This window comes from Brassica rapa, chromosome A06, assembly GCF_000309985.2.
Source record: "Brassica rapa cultivar Chiifu-401-42 chromosome A06, CAAS_Brap_v3.01, whole genome shotgun sequence".
NCBI classification, from domain to species: Eukaryota; Viridiplantae; Streptophyta; class Magnoliopsida; order Brassicales; family Brassicaceae; genus Brassica; species Brassica rapa.
This window is the reverse complement of record NC_024800.2, coordinates 4,821,292-4,833,559: the sequence shown is the minus strand read 5'-3', so window position 1 is coordinate 4,833,559 and position 12,268 is coordinate 4,821,292. Positions and strand designations below refer to the sequence as shown.

Here is a 12,268-nt window from a genome sequence, read left to right as displayed (position 1 = left end):
ATCATTAAAACCGAAATGAGATTCTCTGAGATTTGAGTCTCTATTCCGGATCTGAATCCATATCTTCTAAGGAGAAGGCAAGAAACCACACACCACACACAAGATCACAACCGAAACGAACATAACTTATATCTCCTTCCGGCAACGTCGAATAACATACACCTAAGAAAAAATTAAACTTGAAAAGGATAATGATAAGAGGAGACCCTCTCACTATACCGGCGGGAAGCGCCGGACCGGAGAAGGCTTCAGATCTGAGTAAAAAGTTGAAGAGGTATGGAAGAAAAAAAAATCGCCGCCATCCTCCTCATTCCTATTGTCAAACTTAAATGGTTAGAAAAATACATTATATATAAGCTAAGACTATAAAATAGTGAGAAATAATTTAGTATATTTTGATTAGGATTTTAAAAATTCCATAAAATCATTTAAAATAAAATAGAAACCAATATCAAACAAGGTAAGTTAACAAAAGTAAAACATTATAAATAAATTTACTTAATATATAATATTTCTTGAAATGTAACATTAAAATAAAATACAAAATAAGAATTAATATTAGAATACAAGACTTTCAAACAATTATAAGTAAATTAATTAACTCATTGTTTTCAAAGTTTAGCTATATACTATTGAAAATATTCAAAAATAGCATATACTATATATGAGGCTGTAAGTCATTGAGAGTATACACATAGGATTAGAAAAAATATCATAATATGAAAGATCATAATTGTAGTTTACTATTTTTAAAATGTTGAAATTTCTAAAATTGATAATACAAAGAGGAATTCAACATCAAATAAGGTAAATAATTAAATAAATCATTAAAATTCAATTGATTCACATATATATATATATATTAAATATTTGAAAATTTAACAAACAAATTAACCAAATTAATATAAAATATAAAGTTACAATATTTTTCCTTCCAAGAAAACAAAATAAAATATACTCTTCAAAATAAAATTTCAAAAATTATATTTTCAAACTAAATTATTAATCAATATCAAATGTGTTTTCTTTAATAATATCCAAATCGAAAAACCAAACATAATCTACATGAACAAGGAACGCGTCAAGAATATAGGATTTGAAGTGAATGAGAAATAGTAAAAAGAAAAATGTAAAACATCGGCGACGGAATGTAGACATACAAAGCCGAAGACAAAATCCAATACATGAAAAATGTATCACACCAAAAAATTGGATAGATTAGAGAATAATTTCAATATAAGAAAAAGATTTGAAATTTGCATTCGCTCTATCTGAAAGATGTTAAGTAAGAGAGAGAGAGAGAGAGAGAGAGAGAGAGAGAGAGAGAGAGAGAGAGAGAGAGAGAGAGAGAGAGAGAGAGAGAGAGAGAGAGAGAGAGAGAGAGAGAGAGAGAGAGAGAGAGAGAGAGAGAAGCCACAATTTATTTATGAGTTTCAAATAAGTTAGTTAAGATTTTCAATAAAATTATAAGGACGATCATCAATAAATTAGCACGAAGGATAACATAAAAGAATGATAGAAAAAATAATCAATATGAATTTATCATCAACAAACCCAAAACATACAAATTTACAAACTTATAACATTTTAAAAAATCTCAAAATTACAATGAGTACGCTATCTAAGATGTCCGTTATCTTATTCCCAGCATTTAACAACCATGAATATTTTTTCATCAAATTATATAATAGTTTTTAAAGGATCTTAAAAATATTCATGGAAACTCCAAAAACAAACATATATTATCTATCATACCAAAATAATATTTTCATATAAAAAGTTATGATATATTGAAATGCATTATACAATCATACTAGCTTCACTACTATACAACTAAATAATTAGATCAAGTAATAGATAAATATTATACTTTAGGTTCTCTATATTATTAATTCAATAAATAAAATATTACTTAACATTTGTTTAATTCATTATATTTTATTTAAATTTATATTATCTTACAAAGAATATTTAATATTAATAAAAGTTCATCAAAATATTTGTTGCGATTAAATTTTAAAACTAAATATTATACTATTACATATATATATATATATGTATGTATAACAATCACACATTAATTATAAAGTTTTTCTGAATATAAAGCAAAATTAGATATTATGGAGATAGTTTAATCGCTTATGTTATTCAAATAAAATATATATAATTTTTTTGATAAAAATATTATAATGTATTAACAGTTTACATGCATTGAGTAATATACATAATATTTTAAAATATAATTTAATATTTTCAAAAATTATGAATATGTTAATAAACATGATTATTGCATCTATAAATACAAATAACTAAATAGCTAATAAGATGGTATAATTATAAATACACATAAATACATTTGAAAAAATCTCAAAATTACAATGAGTACGCTATCTTAGATGTTCGTCATCTTATTCCCAGTATTTAACAACCATTAATATTTTTTCATCAAATTATATTATAGTTTTTAAAGGATCTTAAAAATATTCATAGAAACACCAAAAACAAACATATATTATCTATCATACCAAAATAATATTTTCATATAAAAAAGTAAATTATGATATATTGTAATGCATTATACAATCATACTAGCTTCACTACTATACAACTAAATAATTAGATCAAGTAATAGATAAATATTATACTTTAGGTTCTCTATATTATTAATTCAATAAATAAAATATTACTTAACATTTGGTTTAATTCATTATATTTACTTTAAATTTATATTATCTTACAAAGAATATTTAATATTAATAAAAGTTCATCAAAATATTTGTTGCGATTAAATTCTAAAACTAAATATTATACTATTACATATATATATATATGTATAACAATCACAAATTTAATTACATAAGTTTATGAATATAAAGCATAAATATATATATATGTATAACAATCACACTTTAATTACAAAGTTTTTCTGAATATAAAGCAAAATAGATATTATGTAGATAGTTTAATCGCTTATGTTATTCAAATAAAATATATATAATTTTTTGATAAAAATATTATAATGTATTAACAGTTTACATGCATTGAGCAATATACGTAATATTTTAAAATATAATTTAATATTTTCAAAAACTATGAATATGTTTATAAACATGATTATTGCATCTATAAATACAAATAACTAAATAGCTAATAAGATGGTATAATTATAAATACACATAAATACATTTTAAAAAATCTCAAGATTACAATGAGTACGCTATCTAAGATGTTCGTTATCTTATTCCCAGCATTTAACAACCATGAATATTTTTTCATCAAATTATATAATAGTTTTTAAAGGATCTTAAAAATATTCATGGAAACTCCAAAAACAAACATATATTATCTATCATACAAAAATAATATTTTCATATGAAAAAAGTAAATTATGATATATTGTAATGCATTATACAATCATACTAGCTTCACTACTATACAACTAAATAATTAGATCAAGTAATAGATAAATATTATACTTTAGGTTCTCTATATTATTAATTCAATAAATAAAATATTACTTAACATTTGTTTAATTCATTATATTTTATTTAAATTTATATTATCTTACAAAGAATATTTAATATTAATAAAAGTTCATCAAAATATTTGTTGCGATTAAATTTTAAAACTAAATATTATACTATACATATATATATATATATATGTATGTATAACAATCACACATTAATTATAAAGTTTTTCTGAATATAAAGCAAAATTATATATTATGGAGATAGTTTAATCCCTTATGTTATTCAAATAAAAAATATATAATTTTTTGATAAAAATATTATAATGTATTAACAGTTTACATGCATTGAGTAATATACGTAATATTTTAAAATATAATTTAATATTTTTAAAAACTATGAATATGTTTATAAACATGATTATTGCTTCTATAAATACAAATAACTAAATAGCTAATAAGATGGTATAATTATAAATACACATAAATATTAAAATCAACAAATCATATTTTAAATAAGAAAATTGTATAAATCATTTAATTGGTAGCTTAAAAGTTATAATAAAACTAAACTAAATTATTAATACATATTTGCGAGTAGCGCGAGTATAAAATCTAGTCTATACTAAACGCGTCCACGTAGAATTTAAAACAACCAATCATATTATGACACATCATTATATTATATTTTTTTATTTATAGAAAATATTAATATTTCCAAAATTATATTATAAACGACATTAATATTTCATATATAACTTAAACGAATAAAATAACTATTAAAATTTCACAACTTCGTTTAAAATTTAATTGTTATAATAAAATGGAAAATCAAAAGTAAGAAGGCTATATTAATCATTGAGAGCGTGCACATAGGATTTTAAAATAACCAATCATGACACATCATTATATTACTTTATTATTTGTAGAAAATATTAATATTTCCAAAATTATATTAAAAATGACAGTAATATACCATATAATAACTTAAACTACCAAAATAAATATTAACATTTCACAACTTGCTTAAAAATGTTAATTGTTATAGTAAATTGGAAAGTCTAAAGTAAAATCGTAATATTAGCAAAAAACATTATTGTTTTCTTAGGTAAAATAAATGTAAAATATATTTTACACAAAAATAAAATATTATTCTAATGTTAAAATAGTAAAAGTAACAAAAAAATCATCTAAACAATTCACAATGTATAAAAATGAATTTTCTAATATCCTTTAAATTTCAAAAATAGGAAATTTGATGTTAAGGAAGTTAAAATAACAAAAAAAACTAAAACATCTAAAAATGGGGATTCACTTAATATATAAATTAAGAAACTTTCTAATATATGAAGTATTAGAGTGATTATAAATACCTGTTAAATATTCTAGAGTTTTCATGATTTACTTTGACAAAGTGAGATATACCGAAAAAGAAAAGAGAAAATTACACAATGGTCTCTTGTGAAGTATAAATATGTTTAAAATTGTCTTTTATTTATTCATTCATTGACAATGTGTATACATAGTATTTAAAATCACTAATCAAAATATGACACATCAAAATCTTTATTACAAGTAAAACATCATATTTCTAACTTAATATATAATAGATTTAATAAAATTAACATAAAAATAACTAACAAAATAATAATTAATTTAAAATGTAAGAATTTTTAAAACTATAACTATATAAATTTAAATCATATGATTTTCAAAGTTTAGGTTATATGCTATTGAAAATATTCAAAATAACATATATTATATATAAGTTGATGCTATAAATAATTGAGATTGTCCACATATTATCTTAAACCACAAAGGAAAATTTTACAAATCATCATTTTATTTATTATTTAAAAAAACTTCAAGATTTTCAATAACTATTACTTTGAAATAAAAAGATATATTAAATTTAGTCAACGAAACAAGAAAAATCAGTAAAGGTATCATTTTGATATATAAACTAAATCTTTGGAAAATTAATATAAATTTAACTAACAAAAAATAAATCTTACAGAATATAAGAATTGAAATAATAAAAAATATAAATATAAACACATGTGATTTCAAAATTAAGGCTATATGTTATTTAATTTTAAAGTGTTCACATATATTTAAAAAATATCATTAGAAATATAAGAAATCAGCATCTTAATTTGATATGGAGCCAGTCAGCCAGAGAAGGTGAGGGTTCGTTTGTTGTTTGAGGATCAACGGGTTCCGAGTAAGTGTCGGAAGAAGCAAGGTCTAAAGCGGAGCTGGGTTGTTCTGGATCCTAAACGTCACCGAACTGTTTCGGAGTTTTCTGATCATCTCCTATGCCTCTTCGAACCTTGTCCTCATGGCCTCTCTCTATCTGTACGTTGACATCATTTAATGGGTACAGGCACCTTTTTCTTTGTTTGGGATTTGGACTTGTGGAAATTTTTTATCTTATGATTTCAGATGGACGGTTTCGTTTTGCCGCCGTTTGAGTCGAGCCGTGCATTGAAGGATAAAGACATTGTGTGGTTAGTTTCCTAGTGTTAGGAGAAAGAAGGAACCTTTGTTAGAGCTTGTGGAGGAAGACAGTGATGAGAATGTTTGTGCTGCGACTGAGGCTGAGGAGAGGGCTCCTGGGGCAGTGCTTCTTGCTAATGAGGAGTTCCAGAAGGAAACTGGAGGATATGAAAGTGAGTCTGAGGAAGATGAGCTTGAAGATAAAGTGGACGACCAAAAGCATAAGATCCAAGTAGGGTCTCTACTAGAACGACTCTTATTCACTTATATGTGTATTAGTTGTTATTCACGTTTGATGATTTTGAAGGAGGAACAAGTGTAAGTTAGCTGCTACTGAAGAAAGTCCCGTGGAAAGAGAAAATGAAGTTGTTGTAAGCAAAGGCAATGCTGTTAAGAAGAGGAAAAAGTCGGATGCTCAGAGAACTGAAAATGATGAACAGAATGTTGTTAACGCCAAGCCTAAGACCAAGTCAAAGAAGTATGTTTTTTTTTGTGTGTCAAAACTCCCTAGCACCTCTTGAATTATCTTTCACTGGTTGTTTCTTCATTGCCTGACTTTCTTGTTGCAGGTCCTCGCAACAAGCAGAAAGCGAAGAGCCTAACGAACAGTGCAACATGTCTGGTGAAACTAAAAAGGTTCGACTTTATTTCATTGTCTGAAAGAACTAGATGGGCTTGTCGTGTGTTTGTTCATTGTCTGAACAGTGCGATCCTTGTTTGCAACAAGGAATGTGAAGCTAACTCTTCCTTGTATTTATTGTAGACACCTAGCAGAAGCGCTCGGCGTAAGAAGGCTAAACGGCAATGATTGAGAGAGAAGACAAAACTAGAGAAGGAAGAGGTTCGTCTTCAGATACTTGTTCAGAATTTACAATGAATTAGACACATGTATTTGTCACACGATTTAGCAACACTGATATCGTCCTTGCTGTTGTTTCACGAGTTGCAGATCCAACAGAAGCAGGTGGTTGTAGCACCCAGCCAAAAACCAGCTTTCACTACAAACCACCGAGTAACCAAGGAAAATCGCTCTGAAGCTCTGGAAACTCAACAGCCAGATGGAAGTGGTGATGGCGTTGGGGATGAAGTGGTTCCTGTGGAAGTTAGGCCAGGCCAAAGTCAGGATTGCGCTTGTTCTCAGGTTGTTGAGAGCAAGAGTTTGGTGAGCTTTCAAGATCATACGCTTGAGCTCTGTGTGTTCTTCTCTTTGGTTGTGCAATAAAGTTGCAAGTTCTTATCAGACGGATCCTTGGAGGTAGGTATGCTTCATGGGTTTACTCTGTGACATCGTGATCTAAACAGATTCTTTCACTTGTAGGTGTTTGCTTGCTAGGCATCACAGTTCTGATAGAAGAAAGACTTTGCTTCTGCAGATTGAATCTCTGCTTGATGTCCGCTGCATCAACAGGAGCAGCTCAGCTACCACAGAAGTAGCCAAGTCAGCACCCTCCAAGCCTCTGACCAAACAGCTACAAATCCAAAGCTGAGCACAGACATTGCTGAGTTTTCATTCGGGTAAAGGTCTATGGCATGGAGAAAAAACGATGGATGTTATTCTCCTCCAAGATCATTTTAGTTTTATGTTGAGGATGTGTATTTTACTTTTATGTCGAGTCCGTTCAAATGTCTGAAACATTAGTGAATGTGTTTAATCACCCCATTCTTAAATTCCATGTTGATCTACTCTCATGGCAATTGACAAAAATGATGAGCTCAAAAACATCAAAAGAAAAGCGACTCCACCGGTAATCGAACCCACAATCTCTAGTTTCGTAGTCCGGCGCTTTACCGATTGGGCAAAGGATGCTTTTGGTTCAGTTTTCCCTTATTTCACTTATTAATAAATATATTCATAATCAAAATTGATTTAATTAAATATAACAAAATAAGAAAAAAAGAATTGGAGTATCCAAACCCTTAAATTGTCGGGTTACCCTATTGACAACATGGGTTATCCGGGTTATAAATACGATCTTCTAATAGATTTACGCATTAACTTCTTCCAGAGATTCTCAAATTGCAGAAAAAGAAACCCTAAAACCCTCTTCTTCCGCAGATTCTCAAATCGTATCGTCTTCGGCTTCTCTTCTCGCGTTGGTGGCTACGGTCTACTCCATTCGAGTCAACCAATTCTCAAATTCTTTCAGTTTCTCGCTTAATCTCAGGTATTTACTTAGATTCAGATTATCTTCCCTAATCTTGATCTTTCTGTTTAATTTAATCTATCTGCAATTGGGAACTCTCATAGAGCGAGGAAAAAACCCTAAAGGCGTCTTCTTTCGGAGATTCTGAAACATGCCTTCTTTGTCACGCGTTGGTATGAATCCAATCTTTTATTGATTAACGCATATCAGATTAACGCCTAGAGAGGATTTAACCCTAAAGCCCTCTTCTTCCACAGGTTCTGAATCATCCATGTCTTCCTCTTCCCGCACTGGTGCGCTACGGTTCACTATTCAGGTTTTTTTTTCTGTTCCTGGAATGAAACTATTCTCGTTGCTTTCTCTGTGCTTGTGTTTTGAACTAATTTTGCTATCTTTCAATGGGTTTTGCTATCGGCCATTAGCAAAACCTGATTGAGGATAATGTGAGGGCAGGTGCATATTACGCTACTGTCATGAAAAATAAACTGGACTTTGCTGGTTGTGTTGTTCTCCATGTGGGGGCTGGAAGTGGCGTTCTAGCATTGTGTGCTGCCCAGGCTGGTGCCAAACATATCTACCTTGTCGAAGCTTCTGAATATGCGCTTAAGTTGATCGATGAAAATCCAACTTTCTCTGAACTGATCACTGTGAGTTTTCCAAAAAGTTTATTTTTATGTGCTATATACATTTTTCTGATGTTGGTTGAACTTGTGTTCTGTAGGTCATCAAAGGCAACGTTGAGGATGTTCAATTACCTGAGAAAGCCGATGTTCTCATCTCTGAACCATTGGGGATGTGTTTCACACATGGTAAGTCAGCTGATCTTGGTCAGATAAACATTATGTGGGGCTTCTTGATTGAAAGTTCCATTGGTCATTAGACTGACATGTCTCTTTTTTTTTGAACCAGGCTTCAACGAGAGAGGGCTGAAATCTTATGTGATTGCCAGGGATCGCTTCATCTCCCCTAATGGCAAAATGTTTCCGTCTGCGGGAAGGTAAATTCAACTTTTGAGAGAATTTTTTTTTACTTCTTATGATCTCTTTAACCTAATTTAGTTTTATCATGGTAGGATTCACATAGCTCCTTTTTGCGATGAATTCTTATTCACTGAAATGGCAAATAAACCTGTGGTGGATGCGTTTGATGAGAGCGTATTGGTGGCTCATCCAATGATCCACACTCTTGATTTTACTCAAAAGAAGGTATTCCTCACTCTTTGAAATCAAAAAAATTCTATTTTTCGTGGTTGTAAGATTTTGAACTCATTTTACTCCAGGAGGGAGATTTTTACGTGATGGATGTTCCCTTATTGTTCATTTCCTCAACTTCCACCATGGTGCATGGCCTTGCTCTGTGGTTTGAAGTTCTTTTGGACGGGAGGTATCATTCTTCTCACACTTTTACACCTTTTTTATTTACAATTTTACTCCACACTTTGTTTTGTTTCTTACAGCGTGGATAAAAGATGGATCAAAACTTCTCCCAGGGCACCAACAACGGATTGTTTCCGTATTAGATGTGTTTTCCCCCACGCTATTGACGTTGTGATTGGTCAAACCATAACTGGCAAAGCTCGTTTTGAGGCCCTTTCCGATCATAGCTACACCACAGATATAACGTTGACAGGTTCTTTGATTTATTCTCGTTTGTTTTTTTCCATTTGAAAAGTTAGTTTTCTAACTTGATTTGGTATTTAAACAGCTGAAATGTTTGGTAGAGGTGGATGTAAGATAGGATTTCAGACAAACAAATCACGTTTCGAACTTGGTGAAGCACAAAAAGTAACACCGTTACCTCCGAAGGTAAAAGAAATGTACTTTTTTTTTTGCTTTGACGCTTTGACTGTGCTAATGCGCTCTTGTGTTTGGTCCAGGATGAGACCATAGAAGATTGGTACTCCCAGTTTCAGTATGGTCCCATAGACAACTTTCATGGTTTTTTCTTGCCGTGGGATATGCTAGAGAAATTTCTCTCTGCACAAGATGCAAAGTCGTCAGAGGTGGTGGGGATTTTAGTTGGAACTGAGAAAAACAAGGTGACCCACATTCTGTTACCACCGCAGTGGAGCAGACAAGGAGAGCTACACATTTCAGACATTCCCCTAGAGAACATGCATCTCCAAGGCACTACCTTAATTGGATTCGTGCGCACTGAGGAGTCCTGCGAGATCGCGCTACCAACAGCTGCTGACGTTAGATTCCTGTCAAAACACTTTGGTAAGGAAGCTATTGTTGGTATTTGCTCCGCAACATCTACCATGGCTTTCTACAAACTCACGGAGGGATTTCTGGAAACAAGCTGGAAGTTGGATGAAAACACATCTGTCCTATTCCTGGTAAAACTCGTGTCCATCCAATAAATAGAATTTTTTTATGATTCTAATGTGCTGTGTTTGCTTTGATTCAGGTTCCTCGTGGTGGTATTTGGAACTACAACACTTGTGTCAACAACCGCAGGAAGGACATGCCGTATAGGCTGGAGGTGTCGCGTCTTCCTAACGCATACTTGGGGTGTTAAAACAATGAGATTTTGTGTACATATGGAAACAAGAATATATGTGGATAGCTAGGTCTGTTAGTTTCTTACGGGATTCTGGTTTTGAAAACCTTTTGCATCAAATACACATTTGATTGGCGTTTTTGTACAACAACTATTATAAACTGGAGCCATTATCTCAATAAAGTTGTTTGTATTGAAACATACCACATTGTGATGGAACAGAACAAGAGTGAACAAATCTTCTGAAAACATACCATACCACATTGTGATGGAACAGAATATTGTCCAAAGACGATATATTCTTTAGACCTTACCGATCAGTTTCAAGGACTAATTCGGTATATATATATGTGTTGACAAAAAAAAAATTCGATATATATATGTAAATTTAGGAAATATAATGAACTAACCATTAATTTATAACGTTACAATTAGTAAAAAATAAAACAATAGAAAAGCAATAACTGTAGTAGAAAATAATGAACGCGTTTTGAGTTAAAAATTTAATTTTATCCCATTGTTCCCGAGGACACATGTGGGACAAAAGCTGCTGAAGAACATTTACAGAAGAATAAAGGAATGATGATGGATTTTGGGACTAGGGTTTCTACATTAATAAACCAATAATATGATAACAAATCAAGAGATAATAACAAAGGAATTCATTTATTACCTGCCAGCTTCTTGTTTGCTTAATGTTTAACGAATGTAAACTGTACATGCATATATGAATCTGACCCTAAGATATTAGAGGTAGAGAAATCAGGAGACAATCTGATCAGAACAAAAAAGTACTGATCTTACTATGAGAGTTTGGCAGACCATTATGCTCCTTTCATCCCTTTCTTATTTTTAAACTTTATTATTATCCACTTTTATTACTTCCTCTGTATGGAAATATATGATGTTTTAGAAAAAGATGACGTTTCAACATATAAAATATATTATAAATAATTTAGGTGAATTCTAGTTTTATTAAAAACTCTGCAACCGGTTAGATTTTATGATGTGTTTTATAATTGGTTAGCATAAATTTATATATATTTCTCGTTGATGTTTCATAGGTAAAAGCAAAAAAATTAATATGAGTGATTTCATCCAAAATATATTTCATTTTTGAACAGAGATAATATATGATTAAAATTGTAAACATTTCTTCAAATTTGATTAATCACAGCAAAGCAACTAGAGTTACCGCAATGCAAACAAAAGGTTGTTTCTTTTCGTATAAAATTGTTTACATTCATTTTATTTATTTTTGAGCAAAAGCTTACCTTCATTATACTAATATTTCCAAGAACGTTAATTCTAAATAATTTTGTTGAAAAGTAAGATTATAGTTAGCACCATAATCAATGTGTTAGAGCATCTCCAATGTAAAACTCCATTTTTTCCTTCAAAATGGAGTAAAAGTGAAAATGAAGTAAAATTGCTTCAACTCTATTTCATTTCAAACTCCATAATGGAGTGATGAACAAACAAAAAAAGATTACTCCATTTATAGAGTAAATTTCATTATGGAGTGAGATATGAAGTTGGGTTAGAGCATTCCTTACTCCATATTCACTTTTACTCCATTTTAGAGGAAAAAATTGAGTAGGGATAGAGATGCCCTTAATATGCATAGGTTAGGACTCATCTCTAGTGTAATTAC

The 12,268-nt window shown here is 30.2% G+C and overlaps 1 protein-coding gene and 1 pseudogene across 2 annotated transcripts; both read left to right on the top strand.

Annotated features, from left to right (window-relative positions):
* The first annotated feature begins 191 nt into the window (after window positions 1–191).
* On the top strand, window positions 192–7,651 carry LOC103849276 (annotated as a pseudogene).
* Window positions 7,652–7,885: 234 nt separating this feature from the next.
* On the top strand, window positions 7,886–10,815 carry LOC103848749 (probable histone-arginine methyltransferase 1.3). 2 transcript variants are annotated; one of them, XM_033273271.1, is made up of 12 exons: window positions 7,886–8,133; window positions 8,217–8,285; window positions 8,370–8,428; window positions 8,535–8,759; window positions 8,834–8,921; window positions 9,022–9,109; window positions 9,185–9,317; window positions 9,392–9,495; window positions 9,569–9,741; window positions 9,817–9,917; window positions 9,989–10,450; window positions 10,522–10,815. In XM_033273271.1, exons 2-12 carry the CDS (start codon window positions 8,264–8,266, stop codon window positions 10,630–10,632), a joined length of 1,566 nt encoding a protein of 521 aa, XP_033129162.1. In that variant the 5' UTR covers window positions 7,886–8,133; window positions 8,217–8,263; the 3' UTR covers window positions 10,633–10,815. The 2 variants fall into 2 exon arrangements, with proteins under 2 accessions (XP_033129162.1, XP_033129163.1); XM_033273272.1 differs by having other exon boundaries at window positions 7,948–8,133; window positions 8,238–8,285.
* The last annotated feature ends 1,453 nt before the right edge of the window (window positions 10,816–12,268 follow it).